At 41.1% G+C, this 20,915-nt stretch overlaps 1 protein-coding gene across 5 annotated transcripts in view; it reads right to left on the bottom strand.

The window, feature by feature from the left end:
- Positions 1–20,915, bottom strand: part of KLHL18 (kelch like family member 18) — a 61,788-nt gene that overhangs the window by 16,679 nt on the left and 24,194 nt on the right. For 2 of the 5 annotated variants that reach the window (XM_036877206.2, XM_036877208.2), the window contains exons 2-4: positions 15,103–15,216; positions 13,351–13,481; positions 2,958–3,098 (exon numbers count right to left, since the gene is read on the bottom strand). In XM_036877206.2, coding sequence (XP_036733101.2) covers positions 2,958–3,098; positions 13,351–13,481; positions 15,103–15,216 — 386 coding nt within the window. The remainder of the gene's footprint in view (positions 1–2,957; positions 3,099–13,350; positions 13,482–15,102; positions 15,217–20,915) is intronic. The other 3 variants (XM_036877209.2, XM_036877210.2, XM_036877211.2) reach the window with 2 other exon arrangements.

The following is a 20,915-nucleotide window of genomic DNA, read 5'->3' as shown; positions in this document are numbered from 1 at the left end:
TTCCAGGTTTACTCTTCTTCATTAGAATGCTTTCTCTTTTTTCCCTCCATGTTAAGATTATAGGCACAGAGTCATACTTACTAATCAGTAAAAACCCTTGTCCCCAGTGGGAGACATGTTAGGGACTCAGGGACCGTAAGGGCAGAATATCTCAGGAGCCTGGCTTTATGAGTAGTCTGAAGTCTACATAGCTATTGTTTCAGTCCAGCCTAAACTGGATCTGTCCGTTTCTCTGGAAACCGATGTGCACTTCCAAACATCAAGGAAACGTGAACACTGAGCAACACTCAGGCAAGGCAGCATGGCCAGTGAGGAACACAGGGCTCAACGTTAGCATGTCAGCTGAGTCATCTGTCAGATAATGCCCTTCTCCTGAAGTACTCACGGTGACTGAATGAGACTTGTTAAAAGCACTTTACTATGGCAGATATGAGGATGTATCTTCCCTGGGCCTCTAACGCATATGCTTCACTCATTCCTACTGCTCTGACATCAACCCAAGAGGAGGAGTCAAATGCCACAGACTGGGAACTGGACAGAGTACAAAGATGTGGGAAAGGGTGATCCATATAGATGCTTGGTATACATTTCCATCCTCTACCTCTCAGGATTCCTGTACCCACCTTTGGCTATCTGACTGGCTTGGCATAATACTGGGTGCAAAACACACCTATAACCGAACTGGGCTTTCATGTCTATTAGGATGGGATATGGGAAGCCTGTGAGGCAACTGGTGGGAAGGAGGAAGGAGAGCTGCCACACAGGAGCAAGAGGGAGATATGCGGGAAAACATACCCAAAAGGTAGACGAAGCCCCACATCTTTCATTAGTCACATCACAACCTCCTTTCTTGCTGACACGGCTGGACTTTATAAGCAGGAGGCCACAATAAGATGTAATGTTTTATCAGAGACAAGAAGCAGTGACTTGAATTCAGTAAGTTATTAGCTTGGTTTACTGATGTACCTGATGTTCTGATCCAGTTCTGAGAGAAGAGTTTCAGAAAATACACAGCTTTGGTGCTCACCTAAAATCAAGGAGGTCCACATCTGAAGGTGTGAAAAGGGCACAAGAAACCAATCAACTCTAACCTCATGGGAAAAAGCAGCAGGCTGAAGATTTATCAGGCAGGGTGGCCTCAGGAGCTATTGCTCTAAGGCCTTTGGTGGTTCAGCAACCTCTTTGTGCTGTCATGCTCTGTCTTGGCCACCACTGCTCAGAATGGGTTCCTTCAAGTCATTAATAATCAAGCCTTCAAAGTGAAGGGCCTGCATGCTTGTCTTCGAGGGCAAGGGGGGATGGAAGGGGATGGCTAGGAGAACCCATCACACTTTGTAGCCAGGGCCAGGGAGAGCTGCCCCAAGGAACAGAAGAAGCAGTGATGGTGGCCACCTGAAAGGAAACAGGAAGCAGGCCAAGTCTCTGGGGCCTGTGGCAGAAAATACAAGAATAAGTGTGAATTTAGGTTCTGAAGGGGTCTTACAGTGCCAAATGAAAATAACTCCAAGGACAGGCTCAAAACATCAGGCTTTGTGTTTAAGTACCTTTTCCTAAAAGGCATGTGTAAAATCCACACTGGTCTAAAAATCACTTTTCTCGGCATCTTTTAGTTGATGCTGTAACAGAGTTTGGAACCAGTGTTGACAGTCATGACCTCAAAAGCCCCTAGGTGGAGCTGCTGTGCCCTATGTGAGCGGCCAACTGAGTCTTTTCCGGAGTCCCTACTAATCATTCTCCAGCTTCTGTGGGAGCACTGAGATGAGTCAAGTCCAGTCTGTGTCCTTAAGAAGCTCACAAATGAGTATGAAAGATGGTGTGTGCCCCGCAAACCCCCACATGCATTCCCTGCAGCCTGACCCAGGAGGGCATCCCAAGGCAAGGGCAGGCCAGGCTCTGGGGCTGCTGCATTCTCACTACATGGTCCTATCTGCAAAACCCAGAACCCGAATCAGCCTTAGGATGAAACCTTTAACTCCATGACCAGAAGAGCATGTTAGGCATCATTCTCATGGTTATAGAGGCTAGCTGCATACCCAGCAGTGCTCAGAGCTGCTCCTGAGCACATGGGCAAGATGTGGAGAGCAGTGGGGTCCACAGAGCTGCTGGGTGAACTGGATTGGTGCAGCAGGAATGGGAGAGGGAGAGGTCTGCTCTAAGAGGGGAGGAGGTTTAGGAAGGCACATCTGAGGCAGGAGGAATACTGGTCTTCAGGCCAGGAACTGTGCAATCACAGTAGCTCAGATGGAGGCCAGTACTTGAAAGCACCAGACAAAGGGATACTGTTCTGGTTTCTCTCTGCTCATGTTAGCCCAACACTAACTCTCACCCCCAACAGTTTAGTAATTAAAAGGTGGCTTTGACCCTATGGATAAGAGCTCTGCCTCTTGATGGGGAAGAAAAACCTTCTTATCGGCTGTCATCAAATAGTCATTGCTAAGTGCTAGACCTAGGTTGGGGTGTAACTCATGTTCCTTACCCTAACCTTACCCTAATACAAGAATTGCTCCTAGGAGGCTGAGGGAGACAGAGAATTCCAGGAGGTGAAATTTGGGTGGGCTCTTGAAGAGCTGAAGGAAAAACAAAGGTCAAGAAAATCAAGGCAGGGAAAAGAGGTACAGAAAGATGGAGACGGCTGTGAAACAGTCAGGCAGCACTGAATAAATCAGTTTGGTGAGAAATCAGCTAAATTTGTGGTCAGATTAGAGCAAGAGGACCAAAAGAAAAGGTACAGGTGAGGGTGTGGGCAGAGCTTGGTAAATCATGTTCCTCAAAGGTTCATGCCAAAGAAATGGGTACTGCTTGGTACGATGTCAAGAAAAGTCCTTTCTGCAGAGTAACCTTCCAAGCTCACTCCCTTCATAAAACCCCATACACTCCAAAGACTCAGTAAAGTGGCAGGGGGTTTCAGAAATAAATGCAAATGCTCCCCCATGGCCAGGCCCACCACACCATCTCACCGCTCTCGAAGGAACGTGCAGCAAGCGTCCTTGATACTCTGCAGCTGTAGGAAACTCGCCCCCATCAGCAATGACTGGACATTCTGCTGGTCAATGGCAAGGTGGCCATTGTAGGCAAAGTTGATTAGAGCCTCCAGGGCACTAGAAGAAAGAGTAAAGATGCTTTTTAGAGGATCTTGGCCTAAGTAAGACTCAGGCCCTAAGTGGGCTGACATTACTACCAGGGAATGGATGGGCCCCATTCTAAAATCCATTTAGCCTATGCTCTTTGAGAATCCATCTGAATGGGAAAATTACTTCATCATAGCCAAGGACTCACTCTATTTCTTAAGTTGTCTTTATGCTCAAGTAATTTTAGTACAGAAAATTCTAAAAGAGAAAACAGTTACCCAAAATCACACTACTTAACAAGTCAACGATGGTCTTTTTTCTGGGTTCATTTTCACTCCCTATTTGCCTTCATGCATAAATTATATGGATATAATCCTATAATACTAATGAAATTCTTTTCCACTGCACCACACTGCCTTCATGTTTATTGTTTTTAATATATGCTATATAGTATGTAAGTAAGCTGTAATTTATATCTCTTGCTAAGTATAATAGCTATTACCATCTTATTACCATTACAAATAATGTTTCTGGATTTTTTTCCTTTTTTTAAACTGACATATAGCTGATATGCAATATTATATTGGTTTCAAATGTGTAACATAGTGATTTGACAAGATCAAATGGATTATTCTTCATTGGGACAAATTTCCAGGATGAGATTATTTTTCTGCCTTCTAACTCACACTGAGAATGAAATCCAAATTCTATCGGGCTGTATGTGGTCTGGCCCCTCTCCATCTCTCAGACCATCACCTTCCACTCTCCTGCCTCCCTCTAATCCAAGATGTGGATCACACTCTACCTCGGAACCTTTGCACTGGCTGCCCCCTCTCTTTGGAGGGCTCTTCCCCCAGATGACTCACTCCCTCACTTCAGTTAAGATCCTGCTCAAATGTCACCTTATCACAGAGGCCTTCCCTGCTCACCTTGAAATAGCACAGACCCCTACCATCATTCGCTAGCCTTTACTCTGCTTTACTTTTCTCACACTACTTTCACTCCCCAGCCACAGTATGCATGTATTTGTTTATTGCCAGATCCCCACTACTAGAAAGCTGGCATGTATGAAGTGCTTTCTGTTTTCTCCATGCTATAGCTTAGGGCCTACAGCAGCACACATCACAGGTGCTTAGCCTCCCTCTGTTAACTGAAGCACCTGAATGGTGTGTGCATGGTGACTGGCACTGCTCCTTCCCATACAGACCCCAGGCAAGAGTGTACAACACCCTTGGAGACCTACTTCCATCCTTCCTTATGAGTAGCTGGTTGGAGCTTTCTTCCCTGCAGAGGATATATAAACCCTCTCTGTGTACTGGGGCAGATCACCTTCAGTCATCCAGAGGGTACCAGGGTTTCCTAGCATCTTTCCACCTTATTTTCACATTGTGAGATTAAGCAGTTAGGCAACAAATGATGAGTTATTGGCTACTGTTTTAGAGTCACTGGTTTGTTTATTTTCTCTACCCCCATGAAAATGTCATTTCTCTGAGTCACCTATGTGTCTTGTTTGCTGGTATGTCCCAATTCAGAACAATGCCAGATACAGAGTGGGTATGCAGTGGACTCTTGGATACAGCCTGGGTTATAAACACACAGCCTTAGTTCACTTTGCAGCAAAATCTTTTAAGACACAAAAACGTGCCTATTTCCTTTCAAGGTACAAAAAGCCATACTATGGATTATGTTTAAAGTCTTCAGGTAAGTATTTCCATGAAGAGGAAGTAGTGACACTAGGTGTAAGGATGACTTCAAGCAAGTGCCTAAATGATGTGATTTCAGAGATACGGTACTGCCTCCTACCCCTAAAATTCACTGAAGGGAAAATTTCTCAGCCTTGGCACTACTGACATTCAGGGCTACTTCTTTGTTATAGAGGGCTGTCTTGGAATTGAAAGACAATTAGACAGGGGAACCTTTGTGCTTGACCTCCTTGGGCTTCAAATAACCACAATCTCTGCCACCACCTGCATTGTCCCATACTACAGACATGGGCCACACCTGGCTATTTAAAATTAAATCTGATCAAAATTAAATAAAATTGAAAATACAGTTCCTTAGTCCCCCCAGTCACATTTCAAGTGCTCAACAGCTACATGTGACTAGTGACTACCATTCTTGAGGGTACAAGCAGAACACTTCCATTGTTGCAGAAACGTCTAATGCACAACACTGCCCTAGACCAGTGAAAAGGGTAACAAAGAAAGACACTTTGAAAAACTGTTCTGCCAACTAAAACAGCACAGCAAAGTGCAGAGAATCATACATCACCACCTTTGTACCCAGTCCTAGCTTTAAAAAGTATCTTGGGGAGGGGGGAGCCAAGATGGCGGCGTGAGTAGAGCAGCGGAAATCTCATCACAAAACCACATATATCTATGAAAATATAACAAAGACAACTCTTCCTAGAATAAAGACCAGAGGACACAGGACAAAATCCAGACCACATCCACACCTGCGAGAACCCAGCGCCTTGCAAAGGGGGTAAGATATAAGCCCCGGCCCGGCGGGACCCGAGCACCCCTCCCCCCAGCTCCCGGCGGGAGAAGAGTAGGCAGAGCGGGAGGGAGACAGAGCCCAGGACTGCCGAGCACCCAGCCCCAGCCATCCGGACCAGAGCGCAGACACAGTGCCTGCGCGGGGCCCAGGATACTAGGGAAATAGGGCAGCAAGAATGGTGAGAGGGTACCGGAGGCCTGGCGCCGGAGGACATAAGAAAAGCGAGTGGCCATTTTTTATTTACTTATTAATTTTTCTAATTAAAAAATTTTTTTTAATTTTTTTTTTTTTTTGGGGTTGTTTTGTTTTGGCGGGTGCTTTTTGAAAGTCTTAAAGGGGCAGGGCCACTTAATCCAGAGGTAGGGAATCCGGGGATCTCTGGGCACCCTAACCCCTGGGCTGCAGGGAGCAAGGAGGCCCCTTACGGAGATAAATAGCCTTCCGGCCGCTCCCCCTCCAATGCGACTCCACCATTTTGGAGTAGCTGCCCGAGCCAGGCCACGCCCACAGCAACAGCGGAGATTAACTCCATAGCAGCCGGGCAGGAAGCAGAAACCCTGTCTGCGCCCAGCTGCGCAGCACAAGCCACTAGAGGTCGCTGTTCTCCCAGGAGAGGAGGGCCACAAACCAACAAGAAGGGAAGTCCTTCCAGCCATCACTCATCCCAGCTCTGCAAACTATTCCTATCACCATGAAAAGGCAAAGCTACGGGCAGACAAAGATCACAGAGACAACACCAGAGGAGACAGACCTAACCAGTCTTCCTGACAAAGAATTCAAAATAAAAATCATAAACATTCTGACAGAGATGCAGAGAAATACGCAAGAGATATGGGATGAAGTCCGGAGGGAGATCACAGATGCCAGAAAGGAGATCACAGAAATGAAACAAACTCTGGAAGGGTTTATAAGCAGAATGGATAGGATGCAAGAGGCCATTGATGGAATTGAAACCAGAGAACAGGAACGCATAGAAGCTGACAGAGAGAGAGATAAAAGGATCTCCAGGAAAGAAACAATATTAAGAGAACCGTGTGACCAATCCAAAAGGAACAATATCCATATTATAGGGGTACCAGAAGAAGAAGAGAGAGGAAAAGGGATGGAAAGTATCTGGGAAGAAATAATTGCTGAAAACTTACCCAAACTGGGGGAGGAAATAATCAAACAGACCACGGAAATACACAGAACCCCCAACAGAAAGGATCCAAGGAGGACAACACCAAGACACATAATAATTAAAATGGCAAAGATCAAGGACAAGGAAAGAGTTTTAAAGGCAGCTAGAGAGAAAAAGGTCACCTATAAAGGAAAACCCATCAGGCTAACAACAGACTTCTCGACAGAAACCCTACAGGCCAGAAGAGAATGGCATGATATATTTAATGCAATGAAACAGAAGGGCCTTGAACCAAGGATACTGTATCCAGCACGACTATCATTTAAATATGATGGCGGGATTAAACAATTCCCAGACAAACAAAAGCTGAGGTAATTTGCTTCCCACAAACCACCTCTACAGGACATCTTACAGGGACTGCTCTAGAAGGGAGCACTCCTAGAAAGAGCACAGAACAAAACACCCAACATATGAAGAATGGAGGAGGAGGAATAAGAAGGGAGAGAAGAAAAGAATCTCCAGACAGTGTATATAACAGCTCAATAAGCGAGCTAAGTTAGGCAGTAAAATACTAAAGAGGCTAACCTTGAACCTTTGGTAACCACGAATTTAAAGCCTGCAATGGCAATAAGTACATATCTTTCAATAGTCACCCTAAATGTTAATGGGTTGAATGCACCAATCAAAAGACACAGAGTAATAGAATGGATAAAAAAGCAAGACCCATCTATATGCTGCTTACAAGAAACTCACCTCAAACCCAAAGACATGTACAGACTAAAAGTCAAGGGACGGAAAAACATATTTCAGGCAAACAACAGCGAGAAGAAAGCAGGGGCTGCAGTACTAATATCAGACAAAATAGACTTCAAAACAAAGAAAGTAACAAGAGATAAAGAAGGACACTACATAATGATAAAGGGATCAGTCCAACAAGAGGATATAACCATTCTAAGTATATATGCGCCCAACACAGGAGCACCAGCATATGTGAAACAAATACTAACAGAAATAAAGGGGGAAATAGACCGCAATGCATTCATTCTAGGAGACTTCAACACACCACTCACCCCAAAGGATAGATCCACTGGGCAGAAAATAAGTAAGGACACGGAAGCACTGAACAACACAGTAGAGCAGATGGACCTAATAGACATCTACAGAACTCTACATCCAAAAGCAACAGGATACACATTCTTCTCAAGTGCACATGGAACATTCTCCAGAATAGACCACATACAAGGCCACAAAAAGAGCTTCAGTAAATTCCAAAAGATTGAAATCCTACCAACCAACTTTTCAGACCACAAAGGCATAAAACTAGAAATAAACTGTACAAAGAAAGCAAAAAGGCTCACAAACACATGGAGGCTTAACAACACGCTCCTAAATAATCAATGGATCAATGACCAAATCAAAATGGAGATCCAGCAATATATGGAAACAAATGACAACAACAACACTAAGCCCCAACTTCTGTGGGACACAGCAAAAGCAGTCTTAAGAGGAAAGTATATAGCAATCCAAGCATATTTAAAAAAGGAAGAACAATCCCAAATGAATGCTCTAATGTCACAATTATCGAAATTGGAAAAAGAACAAATGAGGCAGCAGAAAGTGGGACATAATAAAGATCAGAGAAGAAATAAATAAAATTGAGAAGAATAAAACAACAGCAAAAATCAATGAAACCAAGAGCTGGTTCTTCGAGAAAATAAACAAAATAGATAAGTCTCTAGCCAGACTTAATAAGAGGAAAAGACAGTCAACACAAATCAACAGTATCAGAAACGAGAAAGGAAAAATCACGACGGATCCCACAGAAATACAAAGAATTATTAGAGAATACTATGAAAACCTATATGCTAACAAGCTGGGAAACCTAGGAGAAACGGACAACTTCCTAGAAAAATACAACCTTCCAAGACTGACCCAGAAAGAAACAGAAAATCTAAACAGACCAATTACCAGCAACAAAATTGAGGCAGTAATCAAAAAACTACCAAAGAACAAAACCCCCGGGCCAGATGGATTTACCTCGGAATTTTATCAGACATACAGGGAAGACATAATACCCATTCTCCTTAAAGTTTTCCTAAAAATAGAGGAGGAGGGGATACTCCCAAACTCATTCTATGAAGCTAACATCACCCTAATACCAAAACCAGGCAAAGACCCCACCAAAAAAGAAAACTACAGACCAATATCCCTGATGAACGTAGATGCAAAAATACTCAACAAAATATTAGCAAACCGAATTCGAAAATACATCAAAAGGATCATACACCATGACCAAGTGGGATTCATCCCAGGGATGCAAGGATGGTACAACATTCGAAAGTCCATCAACATCATCCGCCACATCAACAAAAAGAAAGACAAAAACCACATGATCATCTCCATAGATGCTGAAAAAGCATTTGACAAAATTCAACATCCATTCATGTTAAAAACTCTCAGCAAAATGGGAATAGAGGGCAAGTACCTCAACATAATAAAGGCCATCTATGATAAACCCACAGCCAACATTATATTGACCAGCGAGAAGCTGAAAGCATTTCCTCTGAGATCGGGAACTAGACAGGGATGCCCACTCTCCCCACTGTTATTCAACATAGTACTGGAGGTCCTAGCCACGGCAATCAGACAAAACAAAACAATACAAGGAATCCAGATTTGTAAAGAAGAAGTTAAACTGTCACTATTTGCAGATGACATGATACTGTACATAAAAAACCCTAAAGACTCCACCCCAAAACTACTAGAACTGATATCGGAATACAGCAAAGTTGCAGGATACAAAATCAACACACAGAAATCTGTGGCTTTCCTATACACTAACAATGAACCAACAGAAAGAGAAATCAGGAAAACAACTCCATTCACAATTGCATCAAAAATAAATAAAATACCTAGGAATAAACCTAACCAAAGAAGTGAAAGACTTATACTCTGAAAACTACAAGTCACTCTTAAGAGAAATTAAAGGGGACACTAACAGATGGAAACTCATCCCATGCTTGTGGCTAGGAAGAATTAATATCGTCAAAATGGCCATCCTGCCCAAAGCAATATACAGATTTGATGCAATCCCTATCAAATTACCAGCAAGATTCTTCAATGAACTGGAACAAATAATTCAAAAATTTATATGGAAACACCAAAGACCCCGAATAGCCAAAGCAATCCTGAGAAAGAAGAATAAAGTAGGGGGGATCTCACTCCCCAACTTCAAGCTCTACTATAAACCCATAGTAATCAAGACAATTTGGTACTGGCACAAGAGCAGAGCCACAGACCAATGGAACAGACTAGAGAATCCAGACATTAATCCAGACATATATGGTCAATTAATATTTGATAAAGGAGCCATGGACATACAATGGCGAAATGACAGTCTCTTCAACAGATGGTGCTGGCAAAACTGGACAGCTACATGTAGGAGAATGAAACTGGACCATTGTCTAACCCCATATACAAAAGTAAACTCAAGATAGATCAAAGACCTGAATGTAAGTCATGAAACCATTAAACTCTTGGAAGAAAACATAGGCACAAACCTCTTAGACATAAACATGAGTGACCTCTTCTTGAACATATCTCCCCGGGCAAGGAAAACAACAGCAAAAATGAACAAGTGGGACTATATCAAGCTGAAAAGCTTCTGTACAGCAAAAGATACCATCAATAGAACAAAAAGGAATCCTACAGTATGGGAGAATATATTTAAAAATGACAGATCCAATAAAGGCTTGACGTCCAGAATATATAAAGAGCTCACACGCCTCAACAAACAAAAAACAAATAACCCAATTAAAAAATGGGCAGAGGAACTGAACAGACGGTTCTCCAAAAAAGAAATACAGATGGCCAACAGACACATGAAAAGATGCTCCACATTGCTAATTATCAGAGAAATGCAAATTAAAACTACAAAGAGGTATCACCTCACACCAGTAAGGATGGCTGCCATCCAAAAGACAAACAACAAATGTTGGCGAGGCTGTGGAGAAAGTGGAACCCTCCTACACTGCTGGTGGGAATGTAAGTTAGTTCAACCATTGTGGAAAGCAGTATGGAGGTACATCAAAATGCTCAAAACAGACTTACCATTTGACCCAGGAATTCCACTCCTAGGAATTTACCCTAAGAACGCAGCAATCAAGTTTGAGAAAGACAGATGCACCCCTATGTTTATTGCAGCACTATTTACAATAGCCAAGAATTGGAAGCAACCTAAATGTCCATCGATATATGAATGGATAAAGAAGATGTGGTACATATACACAATGGAATACTACTCAGCCATAAGAAAAGGGCAAATCCAATCATTTGCAGCAACATGGATGGAGCTGGAGGGTATTATGCTCAGTGAAACAAGCCAAGCGGAGAAAGAGAAATACCAAATGATTTCATTCATCTGTGGAATATAAGTACAAAGGAAAAACTGAAGGAACAAAACAGCATCAGAATCACAGAACTCAAGAATGGACTAACAGGTACCAAAGGGAAAGGGACTGGGGAGGATGGGTGGGTAGGGAGGGATAAGGAGGGGGGAAGAAGTAGGGGGGTATTAAGATTAGCATGCATGGGGGTGGTGGGAGAAAGGAGAGGGCTGTACAACACAGAGAAGGCAAGTAGTGATTCTACAACATTTTGCTATGCTGATGGACAGTGACTGTAAAAGGGTTTATAGGGGGGACCTGGTATAGGGGAGAGCCTAGTAAATGTAATATTCGTCACGTTAGTGTTGATTAATGATACCAAAAAAAAAAAAAAAGGCAGTTCCTGTGTGGAGACCTCCAATGAGTTCTACACAAGGGTATAAAGGGCATATAAAAGTGTAGGCAAAGGGCCTGTTTGTGTTTATAGAGCGGATCAAAGCCTAATTTGGCTACCCCGAAAATCAACTAAGATACGATATGAAAAAGAACTTCCAACATCAGCACTCTCTGGAAGACTCATGCCAGAAGATGATCATCAAAAAACCCCAAGAATCCACACACTGCTACAGGTGTAGATGCACTCATCCCACCAGTTCCTGGACTTGCCATGGGAATGAAGAAGGAGATACCTAAGCTGGCCTGTGCATACAGTAAAACAACAAATTTAACAGGATCTATACTGTTGGAACTCAACCAAGAATTAGGAGAAGTGCAAATTGTAGCGCTCCAAAATCTTACAACTACAGACTATTTACTGTTAAAAGAACATATGGGATGTGAACAGTCCCCAGGAATGGGTTGTTTTGTCTGATTTCTCTCAGACTGTTCAAGTTCAGTTGGACAATATCCACCATATCATAGATAAGTTTTCACAAATGCCTAAGGTGCCTAAGTGGTTTTCTTGGTTTCAGTGGAGATGGCTGGTAATTACAGGTATGCTTTGGTTATGTAACTATACTCCTATTATGTTAATGTGTGTGCGCAATTTAAGTAGTAATTTAAAACCTATAGATGCTGAAGTTACTCTACAAGAAGATATGTCAAAGAAATAATCAATCTTCCCATGTTTTCTTACGCCTGCTACTTCTATAGCTTTTCTTCTTCCTTCCTAATTACAACCCTTAAATAGAATTTGTGCCTCATATATCAAATTTACTGAGTATCATAATTCTTCCAAGTGGTAAAGACACCTCAAGACAAATGCTGGGCATAGAAGCCACAGGGCATAAATATGCAAAGAAGTAAAAAGCTAACCTTTTCAAACAATAAGGCTTCCCTCTCACTTACCAACTTCACATTTCCCTGTATGGCTCTGTAAGATGACTGGTTAGCCAGAGACGGGGAAGATTCCTCAAGGGAGGAACAACCTAAGACAGGCACAGTCGCAGGGGGGCCATCAGGTGAGAAACTGGTGATCAACAGAGGTGAGGCTTAGAACCTCACCCCCCCGTTCTGAGAGATATCTTCTGCATATGTGGATGTTTAATTGCCCTTGTCTAGCTTGGATTAACACATAGTCTACAGGCACACACCTGATCATCTACATTTGCTCTCTTACAACACTAAACTATGTTTTCTACCTTTATCTTGTATCTACCTACCACTTCAGCATTTTATTAAAAATAATAATAATAAAGAGAGAAATGTGGTATCCACATATAAATCAAGTATAAAAATCAAATGAGTATTCATATTTGAACTGACTGTTTATAGTTCATAATGCATGAGTAAAACCGAAAGTTTCTGTGATGACTGCCCTTGTATTGTTCACCATGTAACTTATTCACTATATAAGAATTTGTTCACCATGTAAGAACTTGTTCGTTATGCTTCAGAAGATTGGAGACTGACGAAAATTAGGCTTGGGGTGGAGTAATGATTGTGCATTGAGCATTGACTCCCCTATACAGAATTTTATTGTTGCTAACAACCATTTGATCAATAAATATGAGAGATGCCCTCACAAAAAAAAAAAAAAAGTATCTTGGACTCTAGTTCCCATTAACTGTGTTACTCTAATAGAGCAAAAACACATCAAAACACTCATTTCAACCCTGTCTCAGGCCACTGGCTGCGGTTTCAAGTTGTTTACTAGTCACCTATTATGTGTGGGGAGCTGTGCTAGATACTGCTGCCCAGGCAGACCCTCAAATGGCGCCCAGCACAAGGCTGCAGCAGCGCCTGGAAAGAAGCCAGTGAAACCTAACAGAATTAGTACCTTGGGTCCATTCCTTGCATTACAATCTCATCCTGCTTGCACTCCATCATGTCATTTGTAAACATAGCGTGGAAGTACGGGATTGAGGCTGCTAAGACGATCCGGTGAGCACTGAATTTGTGGTCCCCAATCTGTGGGCAAAGTAAAATACAAAGACAGATACTGAGGAATGCAAATAGAAAAACCAATCTGCCCCTTCCACAGCTTAACCCTCTGCCCACTGGAATGGTACTAAAGACATCCAAGGGCAAGATAGCCAAGGCTTGACACGGAGACCCTGAAGTATTTTAAATTCGATATACCCAGTTGTAGTAGAAGAATGTAAACAATACATTTTAATGAGGTATTTAAATTGTTGAAAAATGTAAGCCTGAATGCACTGAGTGGTAGTTTTTACTTATATGGCCATTTTCAGTGCATCCTTCCCAACTCACTCACCAACTCAAAGATCTGATTTCTCTGATGCTTCATCCTGATCCCAGTTTTATTAGAACCCAGATGGAACAGACAGGAATCCTGGTGCTGTAACAGTGGGTTCCTCAAGGAGAGTAAATACATAGTGACAGGAAGAGATGAGGAGAAAGGAGACCAGACTTGAATAGGGAGCATATGTGGGGGTCAAGGACAAAACAGGCATCGTGGGCACAAATGTTGGGGGGTCCTGGGGCACCAACCAGGCTGTGGAAGACCACAAGGAGTCTGAGTTCCTCTTAGGAACATGGCCCTGTGGCAGCCAGCTGGAACTGGTGCTGCAGACTGGCTGGCGCTCTGTGTGGTCCACAGATCACACAGGGACAGACTCACAGATTTGTACCAAACCCTCACCGAAACATCCTTGGCCTGGAGAGTTCCATCAAGTACTTTCCAACTATCCGCCACAAGGAGAATCCTTTAAAAAGCTTTGCCATTTATAGTTCCAAGCCAAAGAAACATTTCCACTTAAGAACTTTCTACTCATCAGAATGAGGAAAAGTTTTTGTTTTTTCCTTCACCAAGCTCCACATTAGTGAAATGCCAGAGCACCTCATTACCTGATGCTCATCTCTTTGTGTCACATTTATTCAAAAATTCTAGCTCAGGTTCGGTCACTGTGTCCTCTTTTTCACCCAACTTTAGGATCATTATTTGTAAACTGTTCTTCAGGATCACACATACAATCTTCCAAATACCAAAGAGCCTTACCAGACTCAGATTCTATGAGTTTCTCATATAATCCATATGTTGCTTGAGTACTGGTGTTGGAGACATTTAAAGGCTGCATGTTTTGGGGGTTTTTCATAATTACAATAAATTACAGTAATACATACAAATATTTCTTGAAATTGTTCTACAAGGCTTCTGAAGAAAACTAGCAGTTTTTGGTTCCCTTATTCCTGCTCCCAAGGGTGACCTCTTTCTTTTGGTGTTTATCTCCACCTTTCTAAGTAATATGCCTATAGTACTACTTCTTAAACTTTCACTTTCAGTTGTGACTTGGTAGTCAGTCTGGAGATAGCCCCCAGTGATCCCTGCCTCCTAGTATTCACACACCTGTGCAGTCACCTCCCACAATGTCTCAGGGTTGGTCTGTGTGACTGACAGAATATAGCAGAAGTGATGATGGCATATCACATTCAAGGTTAGGTCATAAGAGGCACTACAAATTCCTCTGATTGTCTCTCGTGGATCACTTGCTCTTGGGGAAGCCAGGTATCAATACATCCTGAGGAGAGGTTCACATGAAGAGGAACCAAGGCCTTCTTCTACAGCTACCTGCGTGAGCTTGGAAGAAGATCCTCTAGCCCCAGTGAAGCTTTCAGATGACTGCAGCCCAAGGTGACAGTGGACTGCAACCTCATGAGAAATCCCCAAGCTGCTTCTTAATTCCTGACCGACAGAAATGAGAGATAAATATTTATTATTTTAAGTCCCTGAGTTTTGGGGTAATTTGTTAGACAGCAAAAGGTAAAATGTAACTAGGTAATATAATAGTTATGATGGAAAATTAGGATTTCATTTGGACACTCTCCTCATATACCACTCTATTTATCCTCTCTCTCTTTCCAATATGATTATGTCAAATTTTGGTTAAGAGTTGCATTATTAGATATATACAAATATTATGTGTAGCCAACCATAATGTATGCTATGATTACATTTCCTGTTTGCATAATTAAAAATTTCCCTGGAAATAATAAGAGTATAAAACTCTTAATAATATGTTCAATCTTGTACCCTATCAGTTTGTTCTTGAGACATTCCTACTGGATCTCTGTCCTTCTGGAAATTTGTTTCACTTCATCTATATTGGAATCCCTATTTCTTGGATCCCGTTTACTCCTCTTTCTTATTTATTTCTGTGTCTGGTGAAAAGTGTCTTCCAGTAGAGCTTTCTAAAAAAGAGTGTACTATAAATTGTTTTTACTCATAGCACTTCTGATAAAATATGTAGGTTTTTTTTCTCACACCAACTAATTCCCCAACTCTCCAGACACAAACTGGTGTCCCACATTTAATTTAAGTCTGACCTTAACTATCTAGAGATAGTGCATACCCCACTGGTTAAGGGTTTAGTCCCAGAAGACTGCCCCTGCTTGAAATGCCAATCTAGGCCACTTATACTTTTGATGAATCAGCTTACAAAGCTGAGGGTGGGGAGGTTCTCCACAACCCCCTCCTCTGGTCAGGGGAAACAGTTCACTTACTATTAATGGTTTATTATAAAGGATGCTATAAAGATATTAAAAAAAAAAAACAGCTTAAGAGGTACACAGGGCAAGGTCTGGAAAAGTCCCAAGCAAAGAAGCTTATAAATCCATGGAATTAGGGTATGCCACCCTTCCAGCATGAAGATACATTCTCCAACCTGGAAGCTTTCCAAATCCCACTGCTCAGGGTTTCTTTGGAGGTTCCACTGCAAGGCACAATTGATTACATCATTGGTCACTGGTAATTGATTCAATTGATTAGAGGGTTTGGATGAAAGGTCCAACCCTCTAATCACGTGGTTGGTTCCTTTGGCAACCATCCCCATCCTGAAGCTATCGAGGGGCCCACAAAAAGTTGTCTCATTAGCATAAGCTCAAGATATCACTGATTACTCCTCTCACCCCTATCACTCAGAAAATACCAAGGGTTTTAGAAATTCTATGTCAGGTACTGCGAACAGAGACCAAATATAACAACAAATGCTCTTATCACTCCTACAACTCAGGAAATTACAAGGTTTAGGTGCTCTGTGATAGGAACTAAGAACAAAGACAAAACACACATTTCTTATTATATCACAGTATCATAGCACATATGTATAATCTGTCTGAAAATGTCTTCATTATCCTTAAGTGTAGGTGATAGTTTAGCTGGCTATAAAATTCTAAGTTGGAATTTTTTGTCAGAATTTTGAAGGTATTGTTTAGCTATTCTAGTTTGTTGCTTTATAAAAAACTAATGCCATTTTTTAATACTAACTTTGAGTGTGTCACTCCTCTCTCTAGGAGTTTTTAGGACTTTTTCTTTACTTTTAGAGTTCTGAAATCTCAGAGCTGTGACTTAGTGTTGTTTTCTTTCATTCATTGTGCTTATCAACCTATGGACATTATTTTCATTCTGGGAAGATCTTTTCATACCATTTCTTTGATAATTTCCTCCTCTCTAGCATCTATTTTTTCTCTTTCTCAATTTCCATTAGTTGGGTGTTGGGCCTCTTGTAATAATCTTCTAATTTTTTTAAATCTGTTCTCTATTTTTCATCTCTTTGATTTGTCTATCTTCCAGGAATTTTCTTCAACTATATCTTTCAATATTTCTACTTTGTAACTTTTTATACTATCATACTTTAATTTCCAAGTGGTCTTTCTTGTTTTCTAAAGGTTCCCTTTTTCTCCTTTTAAATAATTTTTTCATCTTTCATGAATGCAATGTTTCTCTGATCTCTCTCAAGACATTATAGTTTAAAAAAAGTGAAAAGAAAAAAGATATTATAGTTAAATCTCCTCCTTCTCCCTGCTCTGTTCCCTCTGAGTTCTTTTCTCCCACATTTGTTCTGGTATCTGTTTCTTATGTTAGAGGCTATCTTTATATGTCTCCTTACACTTGGCTATCTGCTCACACTTCCAGAAACTGTTTGAAAGCTCTGTGTATGGAGGCTAGGTCTGTCAACTTGTGGACTTCATATTAGAGTAATCAGGCAAGAATCTGCCATTTTATTGGGGACTCCAAGAGGTAGTATCTTTAGGACTTTCTCTCTGGGGAAAATTTTACCAGGGAAGGTTCTTCTGATCTCTTGCATGGCAATGCCTGCTACAGATATTCTGGAAACTGAGTGAGAGAGTGGGCTGGCCCTAACCATTCATTATCTAGAATTTTGTATTCAAGCCCTTATTTTCAGTTTTGTTCCATATTCCAGCCCTTCTATGTTTGGTGTGTCTTTGATTCAATATCTAAGACTAAAACTTCTGTCTCCTGAGAGAGTTGGGGAGGAGTTGTAGACATTTGCTTGCTTTCACACAGACTTTCAACTAATCTTCCTGTTCTGAGTTTTGGTTTCTCTAAAACTGGAGCTATTCCAGGGTTCTGCATTATAAATCCTCTTTCTTCTTAGTTTCTCCCCTTAGCAGGCACTTTCAGTTCCTCTGACCCACTATATTCATCAGATACACTGAGTGGCTCCATTGATCTCTCATTTGCTGATCTTTTTTCTCCTTTTTACTGTAACTTTAATGGGATTACGGGAGGGAATGGTGATTAAAATAAGTGTTTATTTCCTGTGTTAAACTGCTATGCATTTATTTTTCATCTAGAAAGTAAAAAGAAGACAAAAGAACAAGCTGTATGTGTATGAACTGGGTGACCTGGTTTCCCAAAAAGCTCAGCTAAAGAGAAGGCAGGTCTATCTTGGAATTATGCCAGCCAGATTATATCTGAATTCTGTGTTCTGTTAAGAACAAATCTGTCTTTATCTAGAAAAAGGAGACCAAGATGGGAAAGGGTCTAAAAGCTACATCTTATGAGTGTTAAAAAAAGAAAAATAAGCCCAGAATTGAATCACTTGCTCTCCGCAACTAAGATTTAATTACAGTTTCAACCTATCGCAGGAATGTGGCCTTTTAATAGTCAAGATGAAATTTCCTCATCAGCCCTGGGGAGGTAATCTGCATCATAAGACCAGCTACCCTATTCTTCCCACTAAGGGAAAGTGACCTTGCCTGAAACAATCCCTTTTCTTTTGCTAATTAGTTCTTGCCCTACTCTCCCTCCTATAAAAACCTTCCATTTTGTATAATTCCTCAGAGAATCCCTCTACTTGCTAGATGGGATGCTGCCAGATTCATGAATTGTTGAATAAAGCAAATTATATGGATGAATTTTGTTTTTTACATGAGGAATGGCTAAAGGATAGTTTGGAAAAGATAATTCAGGGGGGACACAATAGTTGTCCTGAAATCCTAGAAAGGCCATCACATGGATGAGGGCAGATCTAGAAGTTACAGGAAGTCTCACTTTAGTTTATCATAAAGAATAAAAGCCTGTTACCTAATAATGTTTAGGGGAGTCTTTCACTGGTTTTAAAACTATTAAGGGGGACACCATCAGCAGAACAAAAAGGCATCCTACAGTATGGGAGAATATATTTGTAAATGACATATCTGACAAGGGGTTAACATCCAAAATATATAAAGAACTCACACACCTCAACACCCAAAAAGCAAATAACCCTATTAAAAAACGGGTAGAGGATATGAACAGACACTTCTCCAAAGAAGAAATTCAGATGGCCAACAGGCACATGATAAGATGCTCCATATTGCTAATTATAAGGAAATGCAAATTAAAACCAAAATATCACCTCACACCAGTTAGGATGGCCAACATTGAAAAGACTAGGGACAATAAATGTTGGCGAGGATGGGGAGAAAGGGGAACCCTCCTACACTGCTGGTGGGAATGAAAGCTAGTTCAACCACTGTGGAAAACAATATGGAGGTTCCTCAAAAAACTAAAAATAGAAATACCATTTGACCTGGGAACTCTACTCCTAGGAATTTACCTAAAGAAAACAAGTTCTCAGATTCAAAAAGATATATGCACCCCTATGTTTATCACAGCACTATTTACAATAGCCAAGAAATGGAAGCAACCTAAGTGTCCATCAGTAGATGAATGGATAAAGAAGATGTGGTACATATACACAATGGAATACTATTCAGCCGTAAGAAAGAAACAAATCCTACCATTTGCAACAACATGGATGGAGCTAGAGGGTATTGTGCTCTGTGAAATAAGTCAGTAAGAGAAAGACAAATACCAAATGATTTCCCTCATTGTGGAGTATAACAACGAAGCAAAACTGAAGGAACAAAATAGCAGCCAACTCACAGACTCCAAGAAGGGACCAGTGGTTACCAAAAGGGAGGGGTGGGGGAAGGTGGGTGGGGAGGGAGGGAGAAGGGGATTGTGGGGTATCATAATTGGTGCACATGGTGTGTGTGGGGTCATGGGGAAGACAGTGTAGCTCAGAGAAGACAAATAGAGACTCTGTGGCATCTTACTACACTGATGGACAGTGAGTGCAATGGGGTATGGGGAGGACTCGATAATAAGGGTGAATGTAATGACCACATTGTTTTTCTTGTGAAACTTTCGTAAGAGTGTATATCAATGATACCTTAAAAAAAATTAAGGGACCATCCAGTTCTACAATTTGAGATACTACACTTTTGTGAAAAACTTTAAAAAACCCAAATACCCATATTTGTAATCGCAGTTAAAAAATACCACTTTAGACCTCCTTTTGCTAAGTACTCAGCATGCAATTTTTTTCATTTCAATCCTCATAGCAACCCTCTGCATTGAGTAGCTGCTGTGAATTCCATTTTACAGAAGAGGAAACAAGATTTAAAAGTAACTTGCCCAAAAGCTAAGTGGCTATTATGTGAAAGAGGAATTATGCTTGAGTTGTTTACCAGTGGAGTTAGAGAGGGACCCAGAAAATAACACACTTCCTCCCAGCTCAACCTCTCATATAGTTGAGAAATTTTTTAAATTAAAAATAAAAACCCTACACACACAATAAAATTATACAGAATTAAATACACACATACATACAAATGAATAAGAGTAAAACGGGAAATCTGAGTAAGATTGTATAAACGTCGATATCTTAGTTGTGATATATACTATAGTTCTGCAAGATACTACCACAAGGGTAAACTGGGCAAGGGGTACATGGGGTCTCACTGTTACTTCTTATAACTGCATGCGAATCTACAATTATCTCAAAATAAAGAGTTCATTTTAAAAAGAGATAAAGCAAATGGGAAATCAAAATATTCTTTTACTGCTAAACCTAATATTGTAAACTATGTCTTCTATAGGAAGACAAGTGTTCCCTATTTTAACATCTTGACCTACACAGGCCCACTTTCTCCACTGATCTTCAATTACATTCTGTTACTTCAGATCTCGCTTCTTCCCAGTCTCTTAGGTGGCAAAGGAATGTGAACTAGTGCAACAGAATTAAGAAAAAAACCCAGTAAGAACTGGTCAGTCAGAAAAGTTTAGGCTATATGGAATACATCCTTATCTTT

This window comes from Manis pentadactyla, chromosome 1 (assembly GCF_030020395.1).
Source record: "Manis pentadactyla isolate mManPen7 chromosome 1, mManPen7.hap1, whole genome shotgun sequence".
NCBI classification, from domain to species: Eukaryota; Metazoa; Chordata; class Mammalia; order Pholidota; family Manidae; genus Manis; species Manis pentadactyla.
Note: the sequence above shows the minus strand (reverse complement) of the source record. Positions and strands in the feature narration are given on the sequence as shown.